This window comes from Bufo gargarizans, chromosome 5 (assembly GCF_014858855.1).
Source record: "Bufo gargarizans isolate SCDJY-AF-19 chromosome 5, ASM1485885v1, whole genome shotgun sequence".
NCBI lineage: Eukaryota > Metazoa > Chordata > Amphibia > Anura > Bufonidae > Bufo > Bufo gargarizans.
The window spans coordinates 212,659,990-212,682,586 of NC_058084.1; the positions used below are offsets into that span (position 1 = coordinate 212,659,990).

Sequence of the window (22,597 nt, forward strand, 5' to 3'; positions counted from 1 at the left end):
AGGGCGCCTGTCCCTGAAGCTGGAGAAGGACAGCTTCTCCAGTCCAGCTAGGAAGTACGTTTTAGCACGCTGTATACCGGCATATAAGACGAAACCCGGAGTATAAGACAACCCCTGACTTTTGAGAAGATTTTCATGTGTTAAAAAGTAGTATTATACGGAGGAATATACAGTATATACAATTATGCTGTGCTCCTCAGGCTGCCTGTAGCGTACATTGCATTCTCATTGTGACAAGTTCCCTTTTAAGCAATTGAGATGAGACTGACTCAATATAAACTGCGAATGGTGCTTGGTCAATGATTATACAACCAATGTGGTGCACCTTTTATTTTGGGTTCTATAGCAGGGTATATATTGAGGCAGGGTCAGATTAATACAGGGTCATCAGAGAAGAAAATCCCACGGTGCAAGGAACCATCCAATGGTTTGATTCAGGTTTCAGAAATGTATTTTGCAGATTGTACTATTGAGTCCGTCTGTACCATCTGCAAAATAAATTTCTGAAACCGGAATCAAACCATTGGATGGTTCCTTGCACCGTGGGATTTTCTTCTCTGATGATCTATTTGCCTTCTGAGGGACTCCAGGCATCCCTGACCAGAAGTACCTGCATCCTTGGCCGCATACTATCCACCGTAATGGGGAAATAAATACCCCTTGACAAGCCTACACTAGAGTTGTGCCTACGTTTAGCACAACTCTACAAGGTAAGCCTCCTTATTGGAGACATTTTTCTTCATTCTTAGGCCTCATGCACACGACCGTTTTTTTTTAAGGTCCGCAAAAACGGGGTCCGTAGGTCCGTGATCCGTGACCGTTTTTTTCGTCCGTGGGTCTTCCTTGATTTTTGGAGGATCCACGGACATGAAAAATGAAAAAAAAAAATCTAAGTCAAGTTTGCCATTGAAATGATAGGAAAAAACGGACACGGATCACGGACGCGGATGAAAATCTTGTGTGTATCCGTGATTTTTCACGGACCCATTGACTTGAATGGGTCCGTGAACCGTTGGCCGTGAAAAAAATAGGACAGGTCATATTTCTTTCACGGCCAAGAAACACGGATCACGGATGCGGCTGCCAAACGGTGCATTTTCCGATTTTTCCACAGACCCATTGAAAGTCAATGGGTCCGCGAAAAAAAACGGCACAACGGTCGTGTGCATGAGGCCTAACTGTACGTTATCACCCTATGATGCGCCTTCTTTGTGTTTCATAGTTAAACACTTCCTGCACAATCAATGAATGCAGGGTGGCATCTCAGATGCTGGATATCCTCCTGTGGTATGCCATTCAAAGCTCTTTCAACTTGGACCCGTAGTTCGGCCCAGGTGGCTAATGGCTGCTGTGCATGGGAGATCTGTCGTCCCATCCCAGTCTTGAGTCAAAACAAGTAGTAGGACTGGCTCCACCATGTCTTGGACATACCGAAGGCTGGACAATGTTCCATCAATGAATACTACATGGGAACAGCCACAGTAGCTAATGGTGCCCCAAACCATGCCACCTGGTGTTGCTTCTTTGTCTCCGTACTATGCACAATCTCATCTTCCCTTAAAACTGTCCTATTCCTTTTGATTTTTTTTTGAATCAATTGACAACTAGGAGTTACTATTCCCCTAGTCAGATGGGTATGCTACTATGCTGCCAGTGTCAGACTGCACAGTCATACCGTGTAGGTTCATACTTTATTAATTAACTTTATTAAGGGAAATAGTAACACTGCTGCCAGTTTAGGCTACTTTCACACTTGCGTTCAGAGCGGATCCGTCTGGGGTCCGTCTGCATTATAGTTTAGAAAAAATTCTAAGTGTGAAAAGTTGCTCAGACGGATCCGTCCAGACTTTACATTGAAAGTCAATGGGGACTGATACGTTTGAAAATTGAGCCATATTGTGTCAACTTCAAACGGATCCGTCCCCATTGACTTACATTGTAAGTCTAGACGGATCCGTTTGCCTCCGCACGGCCAGACGGGGACCCGAACGCTGCAAGCTGCGTTCAGGTGTCCGCCCGCTGAGCGGAGGACAGACGGTGCCAGACTGATGCATTCTGAGCGGATCCACATCCACTCAGAATGCATTAGGACTGGACGGATGAGTTCGGGGCCGCTTGTGAGAGCCTTCAAACGGAACTCACAAGCGGAGCCCCGAACGCTAATGTGAAAGTAGCCTTATTTAAAGGTTGCCAGGAGGAACACAGCAGAGTTCGCTAAAAAGTTCTCCTGAACTGTCAGTTTATGAGGAATGCAAGTATTTGCAAAATAGAGACAGGCATTCAGTGGGTGCTATTACAGTGTGTTCAGGGCGAAGCATAGATGTGAACATTTAAAGGTGTGGTCCAGGTCACAAATCTTCTTGGAAGATTATCAGTGCATTTGGACATCATCCCCTGCTTCAAAAGTTTTTGAGTCAGGAGAAAAAAACACTCTGCCTGATCAGTCCATGTGGATCATGTGGAATTAGTGTTACCCATGCATGACTTCATTGTTTATCTACGGTAAAAAGTTGCATGTGTCAACAGAAAAGTTGCAAAAACTTGGCTCAAAGTAATCCAAGCAATAGTTTGTATAGATTCAAAAAGTGTCTATTTCTGCACCAGATGTATCATCCAGCCTGAGCCCCTGTGATAAATCTGGTGCCGGTCTAGACAACCAGTGTAAGCTTACACCATCTTTAGGATTAGTAAATACGGCCATTGTGCGCAAATTCTGGTAATGCTGTAATAGTAATGCCAGTCACAACTGACCCAGTTTCTACATTTTATTTACAACTGTTTTTCACAAAGGCTTGAAAATCTAATTGAAAGGGGTTTTCAAAGATTTGACCTCTGGATAGGTCATCAGTATCTGATCAGTGGGGGTCTGACACCAGGGACTCCAGCCGTTCAGTTGTCTGAAAAGGCAGCGGCGCTTGCAGTAGTGCCATGGCTTTTCTTCAGCTTTTCCTAGGCCTTGTGATGACACGTTCATCGGTCACATGGCCTAGGCCAGTGATGGGCAAACTGCGTCTCTCCAGATGTTGTAAAACTACACATTCCATCATGCCCTGCTGTAGGCTGATAGCTGTAGGTAGACTGGGCATACTGGGAGTTGTAGTTTTACAACAGCTGGAGAGCCGTAGTTTGCCCATCCCTGGCGTAGGCACAGGTCAGCACCATAGAAGTGACTGGGGCTGAGCTATGATACCAAACAATGTAAGGGGCTGTGTTTGGTGAGCACGGAGAAGGCTGCGTTTCTTACAGGAGCGTCGGTGCCTTCTCAAACAGCTGATCGGCAGGGGTCTCAGGTGTTGGGCCTCCACTGATCAGATACCATCCAGAGGATAGCTCCATCCTTTGTTATGTACATTTTTTTTAAAAAGAAGTATAAAAAGTGATGATATCAATACCTGTGTTAGAAACTTGTCGGAGGCATGGCTGTGCTTTGCTAAGACATTTGGCATTGCAGGATTGGCATATTCAAACTGAGGATTGTATATAAATGCGGACTTAAAAAATTTGATTTTCTCTTTTTCAACATTTGAGGGCTTTATTGCATTTAAGATACAACATTTCTTCCCAGAGGCTTCTTCTCTTGTCTTTGAGACGTTAGGCTCCCTTGCACTTGTCTGGCTGGAAAAGTAATATTGTTTTCTCTTGGTCTTGATCTTAGGCCTAAGTGATAAGCCTATGCTGTTTCCGGCCACGGAGATGCTTTGTGGATATCTAGCACTGGTTACTCTAACTTTGGAGGTAAAACCGGACATGTTCTTTCTGGCAGACGTCCAAGAATTGAACTGGGAGGAAGTGCGGGGTTTATAGTGCTCTTTGCTGCGTAGTGTGCTGGACAGTTTGCTCCCTTTCCGACGTCTTTTGTTTTGTGCCACAAATGATTCCTTTTGAGACTGTTGCTTCTTTACCTCTTTGCTCTGAAGCAAAACATTATAACTGCTGGTTCCAGTGGTAAATGTGTCTCGCAAAACGCCCGTAGACAGTCCTTTGGTGTTTTTTGTCATCTCCGAATTACACACTTTTTCCACATTTAAAACAGATTTTCGTGACAGTTCCTTTTTAGGCCAATGAAGGGTTTCTACAATAGATATAAACATACCATTAATATTCATACGTCAATAAGAAAAAGAATATACATTTTTATTTCACTATGAAAGAGATCAGAGGAATAAATGCAGTACTGATAAACAGAAGCACTAAGGCCCCTTTCACGCGGGCGAGATTTCCGCGTGGGTACAATGCGTGAACTGAACGCATTGCACCCGCACTGAATCCGGACCCATTAATTTCTATGGGGCTGTGCACACGAGCGGTGATTTTCATGCATCACTTGTGTGTTGCGTGAAAATCACAGCCAGCTCTGTTTTGTGCGTAAATGGGGCTGCGTGAAAATCGCAAGCAAGTGCGGATGCGGTGCAATTTTCACGCATGGTTGCTAGGAGACGGTCGGGATGGGGACCCGATCAATATTATTTTCCATTATAACATGGTTATAAGGGAAAATAATAGCATTCTTAATACAGAACGCATAGTACAATAGGGCTGGAGGGGGTTAAAAAAGAAATAAATAATAATTTAACTCACCTTAATCCACTTGTTCGCGCAGCCCGGCTTCTTTTCTGTCTTCATCTTTGTTGTGCACAGGAAAAGGACCTGTGGTGACGTTACTGCGCTCATCACATGGTCCGTCACATGATCCATCACCATGGTAAAACAGATCATGTGATGGACCATGTGATGAGCGCAGTGGCGTCATCAAAGATCCTATTCCTCAAAGAAGAAGACAGAAGAGAAGCCGGTGTTCTGCCAAATCTCTATACCTTGCAAAAAGTCTATACCGGAAGTGACGCGGCCGCACAGGAATCAGCTGGAGGAGGGTGTGCGCTGCGCAAGCGCACCTCCACTGACTTAGGAAAGAATCGTTGCAGCACCGCGATAGAAGTACTTCGTGCACCGCGCGTGCGCACTTAGGGGTATAGAGATTTTGCAGCACAAAATGTTGCATCAGATCTCCCTACCCCTGAGTGCGCACGCGCGGTGCACGAAGTACTTCTATCGCGGTGCTGCAACATTTTGCTAAATCTCTATACCCCTACTTGTGTTATAATTGATATAATGTAATATTTAACATTTTTTTCTGTTAGAGGTGGAGTATAGGTTGTACAATTAAAGGGGTTGTCTACTCCTTTACAAGTGATGGCCTGTCCTGACTATCTGATCGCCGAGGTTCTGGCACTGTACCCCACCAATCCTCTCTTCTGCAGGAGCTCCAGTGCCAGAAGTCAGCCCCAGAACTACACAGCTCCGTCCATTATATAGTGACCAGAGTTGGTTACTGCAGAGCTGCTCCCATTCAGTTCAGTGCCATAACCAGCTCCATCTACTGCACAATGAACACAGGTGTGTCTGGCACGGGTGCTACTGCAGAACAGTGGATCGTCAGGATATTAGAACCATGCCAATCAAATAGTTAATATCTTGAGGATAGGCCATCAATTGTAAAGGAGTGGAGAACTCTTTAAAGGGAATCTGTCACCTATTTTGAGCCTATAAAACAGTTAACATAGCAATGTGCAATAAAGTACCTTCATTCCTGCATGTGTCCTCTTTCTTTTATTCAACTTTTCATTCAGATGAAAAAGCGATTTTTCTGATAAGCAAATTAAGTCTCAAGGTGCCCAGGAAGGTGTTATTACTCTCCTCTAGTGCCCAGTAACGCCCCCCTGCAGTGCCCAGCCTGCCCCCGTATCCTAAGGGAATTAAGTAATGTCATAGCCAGACCCTTATTTCTGATATTTGCAGACTCTATACTGACAGGGAATGTCCCACAGGATTGGCGCATAGCAAATGTGGTGCCAATATTCAAAAAGGGTCCAAAAACAGAGCCTGGAAACTATAGGCCGGTAAGTTTAACATCTGTTGTGGGCAAACTGAAGGTTTTCTGAGGGATGCTATGTACGAGCATCTTAACGGAAATAAGCAAATAACGCCATATCAGCATGGCTTCGTGAGGGATCGATCATGTCAAACAAATTTAATCAGTTTCTATGAGGAGGTAAGTTCTAGACTTGACAGCGGCGAATCAATGGATGTCGTGTATCTGGACTTCTCCAAAGCATTTGACACTGTACCACATAAAAGATTAGTATATAAAATGAGAATGCTCGGACTGGGAGAAAACGTCTGTAAGTGGGTAAGTAACTGGCTCAATGATAGAAAACAGAGGGTGGTTATTAACGGTACACACTCAGATTGGGTCACTGTCACTAGTGGGGTACCTCAGGGGTCAGTATTGGGCCCTATTCTCTTCAATATATTTATTAATGATCTTGTAGAAGGCTTTCATAGTAAAGTATCAATTTTCGCAGATGACACCAAACTGTGTAAAGTAATTTACACTGATGAGGACAGTATACTACTACAGAGGGATCTGGATAGATTGGAGGCTTGGGCAGATAAGTGGCAGATGAGGTTTGACACTGACAAATGTAAAGTTATGCACATGGGAAGGAATAATGCAAGTCACCCGTACTTATTAAATGGTAAAACACTCAGTAACACTGACATGGAAAAAGATCTAGGAATTTTAATAAACAGCAAACTAAGCTGCAAGAAACAGTGTCAGGCAGCTGCTGCCAAGGCCAATAAGATAATGGGTTGCATCAAAAGGGGCATAGATGCCCGTGATGAGAACATAGTCCTACCACTTTACAAATCGCTAGTCAGACCACACATGGAGTACTGTGTACAGTTCTGGGCTCCAGTGAACAAAGCAGACATAGCAGAGCTGGAGAGGGTCCAGAGGAGGGCAACTAAAGTAATAACTGGAATGGGGCAACTACAGTACCCTGAAAGATTATCAAAATTAGGGTTATTCACTTTAGAAAAAAGAAGACTGAGAGGAGATCTAATTACTATGTATAAATATATCAGGGGTCAGTACAGAGATTTCTCCCATCGTCTATTTATCCCCAGGACTGTGACGAGGTGACATCCTCTGCGTCTGGAGGAAAGAAGGTTTGTACACAAACATAGAAGAGGATTCTTTACGGTAAGAGCAGTGAGACTATGGAACTCTCTGCCTGAGGAGGTGGTGATGGTGAGTACAATAAAGGAATTCAAGAGGGGCCTGGATGTATTTCTGGAGTGTAATAATATTACAGGCTATAGCTACTAGCGAGGGGTCGTTGATCCAGGGAGTTATTCTGATTGCCTGATTGGAGTCGGGAAGGAATTTTTATTCCCCTAAAGTGAGGAAAATTGGCTTCTACCTCACAGGTTTTTTTTGCCTTCCTCTGGATCAACTTGCAGGATGACAGGCCGAACTGGACGGACAAATGTCTTTTTTCAGCCTTATGTACTATGTTACAATGTTAATACCCCTTAGGCTAAGATCATATGTTGTTCGTCAGTATGGAAAGCACATAATGAGGGTAGTCCATAGCATGTGGTACTTCTACCAAGGTTCTTCACCAGGTAGGACAGAGATGGTATAACTTATATTTGTATAATATATGGCCAACTTCCTTCACAATAGGGACTTCGATCTGTGAGTCCAGATAGACGCGACCATTTTTTCCTTAGTGGGAACCATCAATTTAGCCTTAGGGCCAGAGCTGTGGAGTCGAGGAGTCGGAGTCAATTTTGGGTACCTGGAGTCGGAGTCGGCAAAAAATGAACCGACTCTGACTACTACTAAATTTAAATTGGAATAAAATAGAAAAAAAAGCAAGTTTAAATGTCCCAATTCACAAAAAGTTATACTTAATTACCGTATTTTTCGCCCTATAAGACACACCTGCCCATAAGACGCACCTAGGTTTTTGAGGAGGAAAGTAAGAAAAAAAATATTTTGAACCAAAAGGTGTGCTTTTGGTGGGTTTTGAACTAATGGTTGTCTGTGGATGACACTATTATGGGGGATCTGTGGATGGCACTGTTATGGGGGCAACCTGCGCCACCTGCTTCATTCATAAAGTGAGCGGAGCAGGCGCGTGACGTAGTGAGCTACGCTACGAGCGCCCACCCGGCCTCCTGACTGCCAAGAAGTTAGTAGTAAGTAGTACAGCGATAGATTTAAGATGATTGGAATACTTTAACAATACCTACGAGTTAGATATGATTACCGTGTACTACAGTGAGCAAAACGCAAATATCTCGGCAAAATACAACTTTTCCCATTTGTTTATACACCCAGCATGGGTATATGTAAAATGACACCCCAAAACACATTCCCCAACTTCTCCTGAGTACGGCGATACCACATGTGTGACACTTTTTTGCAGCCTAGGTGGGCAAAGCGAACCAAATTCCAAAGAGCACCTTTCGGATTTCACCGGACATTTTTTAACAGATTTTGATTTCAAACTACTTTGCACGCATTTGGGCCTCTAAAATGCCAGGGCAGTATAACTACCCCACAAGTTACCCCATTTTGTAAAGAAGACACCCCAAGGTATTTTATGATGGGCATAGTGAGTTCATGGAAGTTATTATTTTTTGTCACAAGTTAGTGGAATATGAGACTTTGTAAGGAAAAAAAAGAAATAAAATAATTCATCATATTCCGCTAACTTGTGACAGAAAATAAAAAGTTCTATCAACTCACTATGCCCATCAGCAAATACCTTAGGGTGTCTACTTTCCGAAATGGGGTCATTTGTGGGGGGTTTCTACTGTTTGGGCATTGTAGAACCTCAGGAAACATGACAGGTGCTCAGAAAGTCAGAGCTGCTTCAAAAAGCGGAAATTCACATTTTTGTACCATAGTTTGTAAATGCTATAACTTTTACCCAAACCATTTTTTTTTACCCAAACATTTTTTTTTATCAAAGACATGTGGAACAATACATTTAGAGAAAAAATTATATATGGATGTCGTTTTAAAAAAAATAAATTACAACTGAAAGTGAAAAATGTCATTTTTTTGCAAAATTTCGTTGAATTTCGATTAATAACAAAAAATAAAAATGTCAGCAATGAAATACCACCAAATGAAAGCTCTATTAGTGAGAAGAAAAGGAGGTAAAATTCATTTGGGTGGTAAGTTGCATGACTGAGGGATAAACCGTTAAAGTTGTGGAGTGCCGAATTGTAAAAAAGGGCCTGGTCACTAGGGGGGTATAAACCTGTGGTCCTTAAGTGGCTAAACTTTAAACATGACTATGGGATTCTACTAGGGAAATCATGTTTTACAATAAATGCCCCTTCCCCTGCCCCATCCTGGATCCTCCCACTGCCCTATCTTCAGCAGAAGATCAGCACACAAAGGAGAAGGCAGCAGCTTCCTAGCCAGTAGTTCTGTGGTAATGACATGTATGTTGCCTTTCTTTCCTTCAAGGAATGTATAAAATACCTTCGCATATTAAATACAGAGGAGTCGGGGGAGTCAGAGTCGGAAGTACCAAAAACTGAGGAGTCAGAGCATTTATCTACCGACTCCACAGCCCTGCTTAGGGCCTCGTGACTTCAAACTATTCACATCTTCTTGCATACTTGACGTAGTGCAGGCACCTAGAGCTTCGTTCTGAAGTCATTTGTGCAGCGGCCATATTGGTTGTGATCTTTAACATATGTAGCTGTCCAGAAACTGATGGTAAAATGCTGGCAAAGTTTTAGCTTACCATTTTTTTTTGGGAAATGCCCAAGAGATGAACCTTGGTTGTATCAGATTTCAGTGTAAACAGAAGCTTTCTCAAGGATAAAAACTAATATGGCTGCCCTTCTGCCAGTAATAAAACATAATTAATGGATTTTGGGTATTGCTTTAAAGAGATTCTGTCATCAGAAATGAGCCCTATAAGCTAAACATATGGAGATGTCCCTTGTAAAACACTGAATCCTAAAGTGAGTTTATCTAATGCCCCTGTGGCTCTATATTCATAAAAAAGCGATTTATATCACCTGCCAATCACTTCGAAATGTGGCCAAGGGGATGTCTCGTGGTGAAAGGTGCCCGAATGCAGCCATCTCGTTTAGGTGCCCAACACCGCCTTCTGAGCCCTCCCTTTCATGCGATCCACCTACCTCACGTCATCACTGCTTCTCTAACCACCGCTCACTTCATCAAGATCCTGCGCGTGCGCACTAGGTTGGATGGCTGGGATGGGTTGTAATAGGGCAGTCAGTGGAGGTTCGAGCGAAGTGCGTCGACCAGGGCATGCGCACTTCACTATACGAGGCCGCTGCCAGTAGTCCGCACGGCCGAATCAGGATATACCTAGTGCGCACGCGCGGGATCTTGATGAAGCGAGCGGTGGTTAGAGAAGCAGTGATGACGTGAGGTAGGTGGATCGCATGAAAGGGAGGGCTCAGAAGGCGGTGTTGGGCACCTAAACGAGATGGCTGCATTCGGGCACCTTTCACCACGAGACATCCCCTTGGCCACATTTCGAAGTGATTGGCAGGTGATATAAATCGCTTTTTTATGAATATAGAGCCACAGGGGCATTAGATAAACTCACTTTAGGATTCAGTGTTTTACAAGGGACATCTCCATATGTTTAGCTTATAGGACCAATTTCTCATGACAGAATCCCTTTAACTTCTTTACTTTGTGGTCCGTTAGGTAGAAATCTATATTAATAACAATGGAAATTAATTTCCGGAGAACTCTTTTAATCTAAAAGCTCCTCTCCACTTAATTATTAGGGGTGTGACCTGATGGCTTAGCTTTTAGGCCCACTGTAGAGCTGCATGCAAATATAATCTGCTCACACAGTGGCAGGCAGCAGCAAGACCTTAGAAGACGATTGATTTTCGGGGACCCTGTAGCGACTTTGAGATGGTGGGTCCCTATGAAAGAGGATACTGGCTGTCATGCCTCTGTACCTAGAAGTCATCTCAACCACCTAATGCATCTATAATAATAAACTGGGTAGTTTGTTAAATCATTTACACTGTTTTTGAGCATAAGCTGGTTGAGTTGCTGTAAGCTGCCTATCTATATGTAGTGCAGTCAGTTTGCTGTGTCACTTGTGCAAAGGGTGGAGGACTAGGGCCCAACCTTGCTCAGGGGCCCACCGGGGGATTCACCTATTCCTCTGTGGACCAGTCCGAGTCAGGCCACATGGTGACTTTTGCCGCAGCACATGTTGCTCAGCCATGATCAAAGTGTAACTTTATCATAACTAGTGTAAGAGAATGGGGTCCTATTGCAACCGCCAGGTTGCCGTGGCCCAAGATTCACAGCAACCAGTGGTTAACAACGTGACCTCATTAACTTTCACTAGTTGTGATGCTTCAGCGCTACACTGTGTTAATAATTTTTTTACAAGTGCTCCCAGCCTGCTTCCATAAACAAAAGATTCATACTTAGGCTACTTTCACACTAGCGTTCGGGGCTCCGCTTGTGAGTTCCGTTTGAAGACTCTCACAAGCGGCCCCGAACGGATCCGTCCAGCCCTAATGCATTCTGAGTGGATGCGGATCCGCTCAGAATGCATCAGTCTGGCACCGTCTGTCCTCCACTCAGAAGGCAGACACCTGAACGCTGCTTGCGGTGTCCGCTGGCCATGCGGAGGCAAACGGATCCGTCCAGAGTTACAATGGAAGTCAATGGGGGCAGATCCGTTCGAAGGGGACACAATATGGTGCATTTTTCAAACGGATTCGCCCCCCATTGACTTTCAATGTAAAGTCTAGACGGATCCGTCTGAATACAAATTGTACTTAGACTTTTTTAGTAAAATATAATGCAGACGGTTCCGTCTGAACGGATCCCATCGTTTGCATTATAGGAGCGGATCCGTCTGTACAAATACCAGACGGATCCGCTCCGAACGCAAGTGTGAAAGTAGCCTTACCTGCTCCCTGCCGCTCCAGTCCTCCACGCAGCCTCCTGCATGTCCATGTTCTGGTCCCTGCATGGATGCGTGGCGTGTTGCTTGTGGCCACGTCACCACTGAAGCCAGTCACTGCCTGCAGCGGAGCATGTGACCATGCCCATGCTGAGGTGGATGTAAACATTGAGCAGGGATCAGAACATGGGCATATGGGAGGCAGCACAGAGGACCGGAGTGGCAAGGAGCATGTGAGTATGAATCTTCAGGCTAGGGGCACTTGCAAAAAAATCATTCACGGAGAACCCCTTTAAAGTGATTTTCCACCTTTTATTAAGTAACGGACTAATATAAGGATAGGGCATCACTAGCTGATTGGCGGGAGTCCGACAACCCGCACCCCTGCCGATCAGCTTTTTGGAAATAGCTCTGGTGCCAGAAACAGTGGACTGAGCTCAATAGGAGCATCACTGTAGTGATGAGCTCAGTCCACTACAAAGTAGACAGAGCTGTCTGCTTCTGGTGTAGGAGCTACTGTCGAACAGCTGATCGTCAGGGGTGCGGGGTGTTAGACCGCTGCCAGTCAGCTAGTGATAATATAAGGACAACCCCTTTAAACTATTTCAACATAGTATTAGCATGTCATTCTTGTGAACTGCTGTATTATTACTGCACAGTGATGTTCCCACTCGATTACTAACGAGTGTGGGGATGGGATATAACTCTGATCTTGGTCCTTCTCCCTGGCTGTGAGCCGGCCTATCGCAGCGGAGAGGGTCACAGCCAGGGAGACGGAGGAGCCTCTTGTGAAACAGGGCCGTCTCCTCATCCCTGTACCGCTGGTATGAATTTACATACCAGGAGGTAAACCAGGACGGGAGTCACAGAGGAGAAACGGGGCAGCACATAGCGAAAATAGTAAGCGATCTCACAAGCCTTCAGTATGTTGCCAGCTATATACAGTCAGGCCCATGAATATTGGGACATCGACACAATTCTAACATTTTTGGCTCTATACACCACCACAATGGATTTTAAATAAAACAAACAAGATGTTCTTTAACTGCAGACTGTCAGCTTTAATTTGAGGGTATTTACATCCAAATCAGGTGAACGGTGTAGGAATTACAACAGTTTGCATATGTGCCTCCCACTTGTTAAGGAACCAAAAGTAATGGGACAGAATATTAATAATCATAAACCAAACTTCCACTTTTTAATACTTGGTCCACGCTGACCGGATCACCCCTATGCACTAGATAACGGTATGAAACATCCAAAGTCGATTTGCATAAAACTTCATTTCAGTACTGTACAGAGCAAGCAATCCGTACAGTTTTAGAATGTATTGGCTCCGATGAGCCGTATTATTACTTCGTAAAGTCTCGCAATACTTCACGTAATAACTTCATAAATTGATTTCTACTGTGAAAAAACATTTCCCGAACTCAGTTTCAGTTCCAATTGGTACCTTGGAACTGAACCCGGGTTTGGTAAAAGTTTTTTTACAGTGAAAATTAATTTCTGAAATTATTATCCGAAGTCCCGCAAGGCTTCGCAAAGTAATAGCTTCGGCTCATCAGAGCTAATACATTCTAATACTGTACGGAGCACTCACTCCCTACAGTATTGAAACAATGTTTTATGCAAATAGAATTCTAATTAAAATGAGGGTCAGTAGTGAATCTAGGCCAATGACTGATGAGCTGATTCAAGATCTTTTCTGGTTTCACAAATCGAAGGCTGTATGTACCCCAAAATGGTGGCATTGAAAAATATGATTCATCCTACAGAAAACAAGCATTAATGAAGCTACATTGATCGAAAAAAGCAATGCCTTCTGAAGGCCCAAAACAGGGTGAGTCCTTTATGGCAGTGCTTTTTGGTATAAATATTGCGGACCAGAACCAGGTAGAAATGCAAACACCGTGAGGGGCACGTGTGAGCATTACTGCTGTGAAGAGGGCACATATCTGGCCATTATTACTGTGAGGGGCACGTGTGAGCATTACTGCTGTGAAGAGGGCACATATCTAGCCATTATTACTGTGAGGGGCATGTGTGAGCATTACTGCTGTGAAGAGGGCACATATCTGGCCTTTATTACTGTGAGGGGCACGTGTGAGTATAAGGCCGAATGCACACGGCCGTGTTTCACAGCCGTGTGCGGGCCGTGGAACCGCGGCCTGGATCCCGCACACTGTTGTGAAACACGGCCGTGTGCATGGGGCCTTACTGCTGTGAAGAGGGCATATATCTGGCCATTATTACTGTGAGGGTCACGTGTGAGCATTACTGCTGTGAAGAGGGCATATATCTGGCCATTATTACTGTGAGGGTCACGTGTGAGCATTACTGCTGTGAAGAGGGCACATAGCTGGCCATTATTACTGTGAGGGGCACGTGTGAGCATTACTGCTGTGAAGAGGGCACATATCTGGCCATTATTACTGTAAGGGGCACGTGTGAGCATTACTGCTGTGAAGAGGGCATCTATATGGCCATTATTACTGTGAGGGTCACGTGTGAGCATTACTGCTGTGAAGAGGGCATATATCTGGCCATTATTACTGTGAGGGTCACGTGTGAGCATTACTGCTGTGAAGAGGGCACATAGCTGGCCATTATTACTGTGAGGGGCACGTGTGAGCATTACTGCTGTGAAGAGGGCACATATCTGGCCATTATTACTGTAAGGGGCACGTGTGAGCATTACTGCTGTGAAGAGGGCATCTATATGGCCATTATTACTGTGAGGGTCACGTGTGAGCATTACTGCTGTGAAGAGGGCACATAGCTGGCCATTATTACTGTGAGGGGCACGTGTGAGCATTACTGCTGTGAAGAGGGCATCTATATGGCCATTATTACTGTGAGGGGCACGTGTGAGCATTACTGCTGTGAAGAGGGCACATAGCTGGCCATTATTACTGTGAGGGGCACGTGTGAGCATTACTGCTGTGAAGAGGGCACATATCTGGCCATTATTACTGTAAGGGGCACGTGTGAGCATTACTGCTGTGAAGAGGGCACATATCTGGCCATTATTACTGTGAGGGGCACGTGTGAGCATTACTGCTGTGAAGAGGGCACATATCTGGCCATTATTACTGTGAGGGGGCACGTGTGAGCATTACTGCTGTGAAGAGGGCACATATCTGGCCATTATTACTGTGAGGGGGCACGTGTGAGCATTACTGCTGTGAAGAGGGCATCTATATGGCCATTATTTCTGTGAGGGGCACGTGTGAGCATTACTGCTGTGAAGAGGGCACATATCTGGCCATTATTTCTGTGAGGGGCACGTGTGAGCAATACTGCTGTGAAGAGGGCACATATCTGGCCATTATTACTGTGAGGGGCACGTGTGAGCATTACTGCTGTGAAGAGGGCACATATCTGGCCATTATTACTGTGAGGGGCACGTGTGAGCAATACTGCTGTGAAGAGGGCACATATCTGGTCATTATTACTGTGAGGGGCACGTGTGAGCATTACTGCTGTGAAGAGGGCACATATCTGGCCATTATTACTGTGAGGGGCACGTGTGAGCATTACTGCTGTGAAGAGGGCATGTATATGGCCATTATTTCTGTGAGGGGCACGTGTGAATATCTGGCCATTATTACTGTGAGGGGCACGTGTGAGCATTACTGCTGTGAAGAGGGCACATATCTGGTCATTATTACTGTGAGGGGGCACGTGTGAGCATTACTGCTGTGAAGAGGGCACATATCTGGCCTTTATTACTGTGAGGGGGCATGTGATGTATACATGTGTATGATGTATGTAGTGCAGTATGTGATGATCACACATCGATACATTATACCCTGCGCTGTCACCTTCTTTTGCAGGTCCATCTTGATGTCTGGGCTTCATCTCCTTAGCTGCCATGCTTCTCGGGGTCCTTGCACAGCGTGCCTAGCAGCCCAGCACTCTTTGCTTCAGCCACCCCCAGGAGCCGGCCCCTCATCCTTCCAGCTTAAAGGGTAGAGTACCTGAACGGTTAACCCTTATGAGTGTTCACTGCTGGGTGGATCTGGTGCTGGGCCGTGTAATGTTTACCCCATTAGATGCCGTGGTCCATAGCTGCCAACACCAACCCAAAATGCATGGCCATTTTAAACTCTACAATACCCACATTTCTATTAAAAAAATATGACAAACCAAATGTTTAAATATTTTTGAGTCATTGCCTCATCTGGCACTGAACAAACTGCACGGCAGATGAATCTGACCTATCCTATCATATTACACAGAATTAGATTACACCTAATAGAAGGCACTGACAGATATGTAAACTTGCTTCAGTGGTGGAGTACAGTACAGTTAATGCATCTTTCATCATCTACTCATTCACTGTTAGGGATGGAATAAACCATAGTTAATCATGTAAAGTGCACAGTGTATAGTATCAGCACAGTACACTAGAGTGTCACGGTCCCTCCCGTGATCGAAGAGACTGGCTACACGTGAAGAGATCTAACAGCCTCTCTTGCTTCAGTGTTGTTGTCGTTAATGCAGGTGTAGCTTAGTGGTCATTACACCTCCCCTATATAGTCTGACGTCAGCCTTCTGGCTATGCGGTTGATGGTTTTGGAAGAGTTGGTGTGTTGTCCTCTCTGGTGCTCCTGCTCGTCCATCTCTCTACATGGGTTGTGTTCCCTCCCATACCTCATCCATGACATAGAGACATCATAGAACAGTCACTGGAAACCCCTAACCAGGGCCAGGGCGCTCTTCCAAAGTGCCTAATGTTAGGGAAATAGTTATTTTGGCAGTAATAGGACTAACATTTGGAAGAAGAGATAATTAACTAATACACTGTCCATTGGGATGTATCTGTTGTGCAATAGACACTTCTGCATGCGGAGGAACCTTATGTTCAGTTTTGTCCGTGACTCCTTCTACCCAATGTTCACGTGACCGTAACAGTGTGGTGTTTACAGTTGCCACAAGATGTCCAATCTACAGATAAAGTGATCTCCCCTCCAGCTTGCCCCAGAGAGTGACGGTCATTTAGACAAATTGCCAGCTTGTTTCTACAGCGCTGGCTCACTGTGTGCCTGACCACCCCGTGCCCTCTAAGGGGGAGGGGCAAGCCAGAGGGGAGATCACATGATCTGTAAAAGGGACCTCTTGCTGTAACTGTAGACACTGCACTATTCCAGTCCCGTGACCATTGGGTAGAAATAAGGGGGAGGGGGATAGGTCACAGCCAAAACTAAAAATAGAGTGTGATCGGTACGTTTTTTGCATAACGCCAGCTACATCTATTGCTTTATCTTTTTAGCTGAGCGGACAACCCCTTTAATATTGTACTGTTCACACAAATACGTACCGGGGCAGATTGGGAACTTAAAGTGCCCTTGGAAAAAAAGCCTAAGGGTAAACGCACACGCTCAGGATTTATGTGTAGACAATCCGCACTGAAATCCGGAGGTGTTCGCAGGGAAATCCGTGTGGTCATTCCGCGTCAATTGGTGCAGATTTGATGCAGATTTTACTCTCCCCATTGAAGTGAATGGAGAAAATACGGTCAGGAAAAATACAAAAAATTGACATGCTGCGGATATCAAATCCGCATGGAAAAAATCTGCTTCGTGTGCATGATAATTTCAAATTCTCATAGAATACAATATACAGGACCTACGGTGCGGATTTTCCGCACGCAATTCTGATTGTGTGCATTTACCCTAAAGGTGGCCCCATGTTAGCCGAGTCCAAATTGACAGAAGATGGGGCAACACAAATAGGCAGGGGGTAGTAGGTGGAGTCAACACAAGTAGGCAGGGGTAGTAGGCGGAGTCAACACAAGTAGGCGGGGTCAGCAATACCATAGTGCAGTGCAAAATACTGCCCCGGAAGAACCAAATACCACAGTGCAGCACAGAATACCTCCGCAGAAGCTGTCCCTCTGTGGTGGCCATCAATAGCTGCCATGTTCTGTCCGCCTCCAGTTGTCTCTAATTATAAAGATACGGAGCAGGGGGCTTAGGAGGTGAGATGCAGGCCACAGCACCTTCAGCATGCCACCTGGACTTTCCCTAGTGATGACCCATATAGTGCCCCAGTAGTATGCTCCCTATGTGGTCAAGGAAAGGAGAAGGGTCAAAGACCTGAGAGTACTATATCCCTGCACCATTTGTACACTGCCACATGTAGTGGCCTGTGGCCTATGAGGGTGAACAGCAGGGCAAGGCTTTTAGGAGTGCATCTGAGGCTGCCAACATGGTACACATGTACCTGGTGCTCCCAGGGTTAATCACTGCTGAGATCACTATGTACCCAGCCAGCAGCAGTGAGGGGGAACTTGGGCGGCTCCCTGGGGATCAGCCCACCAAGGAATTTCCCTGTGGGGGTCTATAGCCAGTCCGCCCTTGGATACGTAATTATTTATATTGTGCAGTTAGTGAGCCAATCACAGTTTGACTGCAAAGGACATACAAATGTATGTAGCTATATAGATAGATATGAAAAAGGGAGATAGATATAGAGATAGATATGAGATAGATAGATAGATAGATAGATAGATAGATAGATAGATATAGAGATAGATAGATATTAGATAGATACATAGGTATTAGATAATAGATACGTACATATATATTAGATAGATATTAGATAGATAGATATGAGAGATATTAAATAATATATATTAGATAGATACATAGGTATTAGATAATAGATAGATACATATATATTAGATAGATAGGATAGATAGATAGATAGATATGAGAGATATTAAATAATATATATTAGATAGATACATAGGTATTAGATAATAGATAGATACATATATATTAGATAGATAGGATAGATAGATAGATAGATAGATAGATAGATAGATATGAGAGATATTAAATAATATATATTAGATAGATACATAGGTATTAGATAATAGATAGATACATATATATTAGATAGATAGGATAGATAGATAGAGAGATATTAAATAATATATATTAGATAGATACATAGGTATTAGATAATAGATAGATACATATATATTAGATAGATATGAGAGATATTAAATAATATATATATTAGATAGATACATAGGTATTAGATAATAGATAGATACATATATATTAGATAGATAGGAAGGATAGATAGATAGATAGATAGATAGATAGATAGATAGAGAGATATTAAATAATATATATTAGATAGATGCATAGATAGATATTAGATAATAGATACATAGATATTAGATAATAGATAGATATTAGATAATAGATAGATACATACATAGATATTAGATACATAGATAGATATTAGATAATAGATACATAGATATTAGATAATAGATAGATATTAGATAATAGATAGATACATACATAGATATTAGATACATAGATAGATATTAGATAATAGATACATAGATATTAGATAATAGATAGATATTAGATAATAGATAGATACATACATAGATATTAGATACATAGATAGATATTAGATAATAGATAGATACATAGACATTAGATAGATAATAGATATTAGATAGATAATAGATATTAGATAATAGATAGATATTAGATAGATAATAGATATTAGATAATAGACAGATATTAGATAGATAATAGATACATACATACATAGATATTAGGCAGACAGGGTGCATTACACAATAATGTGGACACATAAGGACAGACTCGGAGTACACAGGCAGAGCCCTGGTTTGGGGTACACAGGCAGAGCACTGGCTTGTGCTGCACTGCGTCAGAAGAGAACTCTCCACCGCTATCTTCATAGAGAAAAGCAGAACCAGAACACTGATTGTGGACTCGGACTGGTTACACTGGTCTGGTTACTCACCAGTTACACAGATGGACTCCAGCATTGTTTCTTGACCTGCCTTTCTGGTGGCTCTGCTCAGGGTGAGGGTCACTCGTTCTGACAGCGGGCCAGCATTTGCCCTATGCAGACATCTGGACCCGGAGCCTGGTGCATATCCGAGGGACGGGCTGTGCCCGGACATTCAGCCGGGGGCGATTGTTCCTCTCCTGGTGACAACTCTGCGGCTTCATGCCAGCAGGCTTTGAGCTCTACCTTGGTCTCCATGGCAACAGCTGCCCTACGTCACAGATCACAGAAAAGGAATCCATTCTGGAGCTGAACTTTCACAGCCCCCACAGCTAGGTGCAGAACGGCCAGGCTGCTAAATATATATACACTGACATGTTGGAGAATGCATCATTTCTGGTGACAACTGCTTAGTGTCAGGGGTGAGATGAGCTGGGCCCACAGCTATCAGCTGATTTCTATGCCACCTTCTCTTCCCCTTTTAAAGGATATGGATGCGGTTGCACTGATTGTTTTATTGATCATATGCTTCCTAAATTCAAAATTAAAGGGGTTGTCCGGGTTCAGAGCTAAACCCGGCCGTACATATCCTTATTTTCACCCAGACAGCCCTCCTGAGGCTCGCATTGGAGCATCCGATGCGCTCCCTTGCCCTGCGCTAAATCACACAGGGCAAGAGATCTTTTATTTACAATAATACACTGCTGGGCTGAAACTTCCGCCCAGCAGTGTGTTCGGTGACGTCACCGGCTCTGATGGGTGGCATAAGCGCTGCCCTAGCTGTTTTACTGGCTAGGGCAGTGCTAAAGCCTGCCCATCAGTGCCGATGACGTCACCGGACTTCCCGACAGCCCCATGGAGAGCCCGGTACATCACCGGATCTCTCAAAAATGCCTTTGCCCTGTACGATTTAGCGCAGGGCAAAGGAGAGCTCCGATGCTCCTGTCAGGGGGGCTGCCGGGGGGAAAATGGAGGGATGTCCGGCTACAGCTCTGAACCCGGACAACCAGGGCCGGATTAAGAGCATCATGGGCCTGGTGCTGAGGATTTTGCCGGGCCTTTTTATGGAAATATATACATAATCATTTAACATGAAGATTACTGTTTTCTAGCTGCTGTGGACTGTGGACAACCCCTGTTAGCTAAAAATATGCTGATGTTCAGGGCGTCTTCACGATTCCTAATGTGGGCTTATAAATGTCATCTGTGGGCTTATTTAGCAAAAAAACAGCTTTTACTAACCTGTCAGTCAAACAAATAAAGTGCCCAAGGGGATGTTAATGGATGCAAGGTGCCGTCTGCACCCGCCGCCGTTCGTGCCCAGCGCCGCCTTTCCAGACTTCTGCGCCGCCTCCCGTCCTCCCCCTCCTGCTGTAAGATCTCGCGCATACAGGGGTTGAGCGAAGTGCCGGCGCACTTCGCTGTAAGAAGCCAAATGGAGAAGTCCGCACGGCGCATCAGGCAGAGCCCTGTGCGCAAAATCTTACAGCAGAAGAAGGGGGAGGGAGGGAGGGCGAGAGGCGGCACAGAGGATTAGGAGGCGGCGCAAAAGTCCGGAAAGGCGGCGCTGGGCACGAACGGCGGCGGGTGCAGACGGCACCTTGCATCCATTAACATCCCCTTGGGCACCTTATTTGTTTGACTGACAGGTTAGTAAAAGCAGTTTTTTTTTTAGCTAAATAAGCCCACAGATTACATTTATAAGCCCACATTAGGAATCGTGAAGACGCCCTGAACATCAGCATATTTTTAGCTGAGGGGTGAAACCTGGTGACAGAATCCCTTTAAAGAAATTACTGTTTCTAGCTGCTGTGGACTGTGGACTAGCAGCTATAAACAGTAATTTCTTTATGTGTTATGTTATTTAGACTGAGCTCAGTCTCAGCATGCTTAGGCTACTTTCACACTAGCGTTCGGCTGTCCGCTTGTGAGCTCCGTTTGAAGGGGCTCACAAGCGGACCCGAACGCTTCCGTCCAGCCCTAATGCATTCTGAGTGGACGCGGATCCGCTCAGAATGCATCAGTCTGGCAGCGTTCAGGCTCCGCTCCGCTCAGCAGGCGGACATCCGAACGCTGCTTGGCCGTGCGGAGGCAAATGGATCCGTCCAGACTTACAATGTAAGTCAATGGGGACGGATCAGTTTGAAGATGACACAATATGGCTCAATCTTCAAACGGATCCGTCCCCCATTGACTTTCAATGTAAAAGTCTGGACGGATCCGTTCAGGCCACTTTCACAGACATTTTTTTTGACAATATAATGCAGACGGATCTGTTCTGAACGGAGCCACCGTCTGCATTATATGAGCGGATCCGTTCAGAACGGATCCGCTCTGAACGCAAATGTGAAAGTAGCCTTAGGCTACTTTCACACTAGCGTTCGATCGGATCCGTTCTGAACGGATCCGATCATAATAATGCAGACGGAGGCTCCGTTCAGAACGGATCCGTCTGCATTATTTTTAGCATATAACAGCTAAGTGTGAAAATAGCCTCGTACGGATCCGTCCAGACTTTCAATGTAAAGTCAATGGGGGACGGATCCGCCTGAAGATTGAGCCATATTGTGGCATCTTCAAACGGATCCGTCCCCATTGACTTATATTGTAAGTCTGGACGGATCCGCACGCCTCCGCACGGCCAGGCGGACACCCGAACGCTGCAAGCAGCGTTCAGCTGTCCGCCTGTCCTTGCGGAGGCGAGCGGAGCGGAGGCTGAACGCCGCCAGACTGATGCAGTCTGAGCGGATCCGCTCCATTCAGACTGCATCAGGGCTGGACGGCTGCGTTCGGGTCCGCTCGTGAGCCCCTTCAAACAGAGCTCACGAGCGGACCGACGAACGCTAGTGTGAAAGTAGCCTTAGCCAGTCAGTAATTTTCATAGTGCTGTTATGATTTATGGACACAGCTCTCAGCATGCTTAGCCAGCCTTCTATCTGGCTGTGCTTCTTGAGAGTCACAGTCCACAGGCTGTTTCTGAGCCTGCTGAGAGCTGTGTCCATAAATCATAACAGCAC

At 44.8% G+C, this 22,597-nt stretch overlaps 1 protein-coding gene across 1 annotated transcript in view; it reads right to left on the minus strand.

The window, feature by feature from the left end:
- KIAA0895 (KIAA0895 ortholog) overlaps positions 1 to 19,866 on the minus strand; it is a 40,854-nt gene extending 20,988 nt beyond the window's left edge. Inside the window, exons 1-2 of the mRNA XM_044294391.1 lie at positions 19,593 to 19,866; positions 3,393 to 4,072 (exon numbers count right to left, since the gene is read on the minus strand). Coding sequence (XP_044150326.1) covers positions 3,393 to 4,072; positions 19,593 to 19,755 — 843 coding nt within the window. The 5' untranslated portion in view covers positions 19,756 to 19,866. The remainder of the gene's footprint in view (positions 1 to 3,392; positions 4,073 to 19,592) is intronic.
- Positions 19,867 to 22,597: the final 2,731 nt, after the last annotated feature.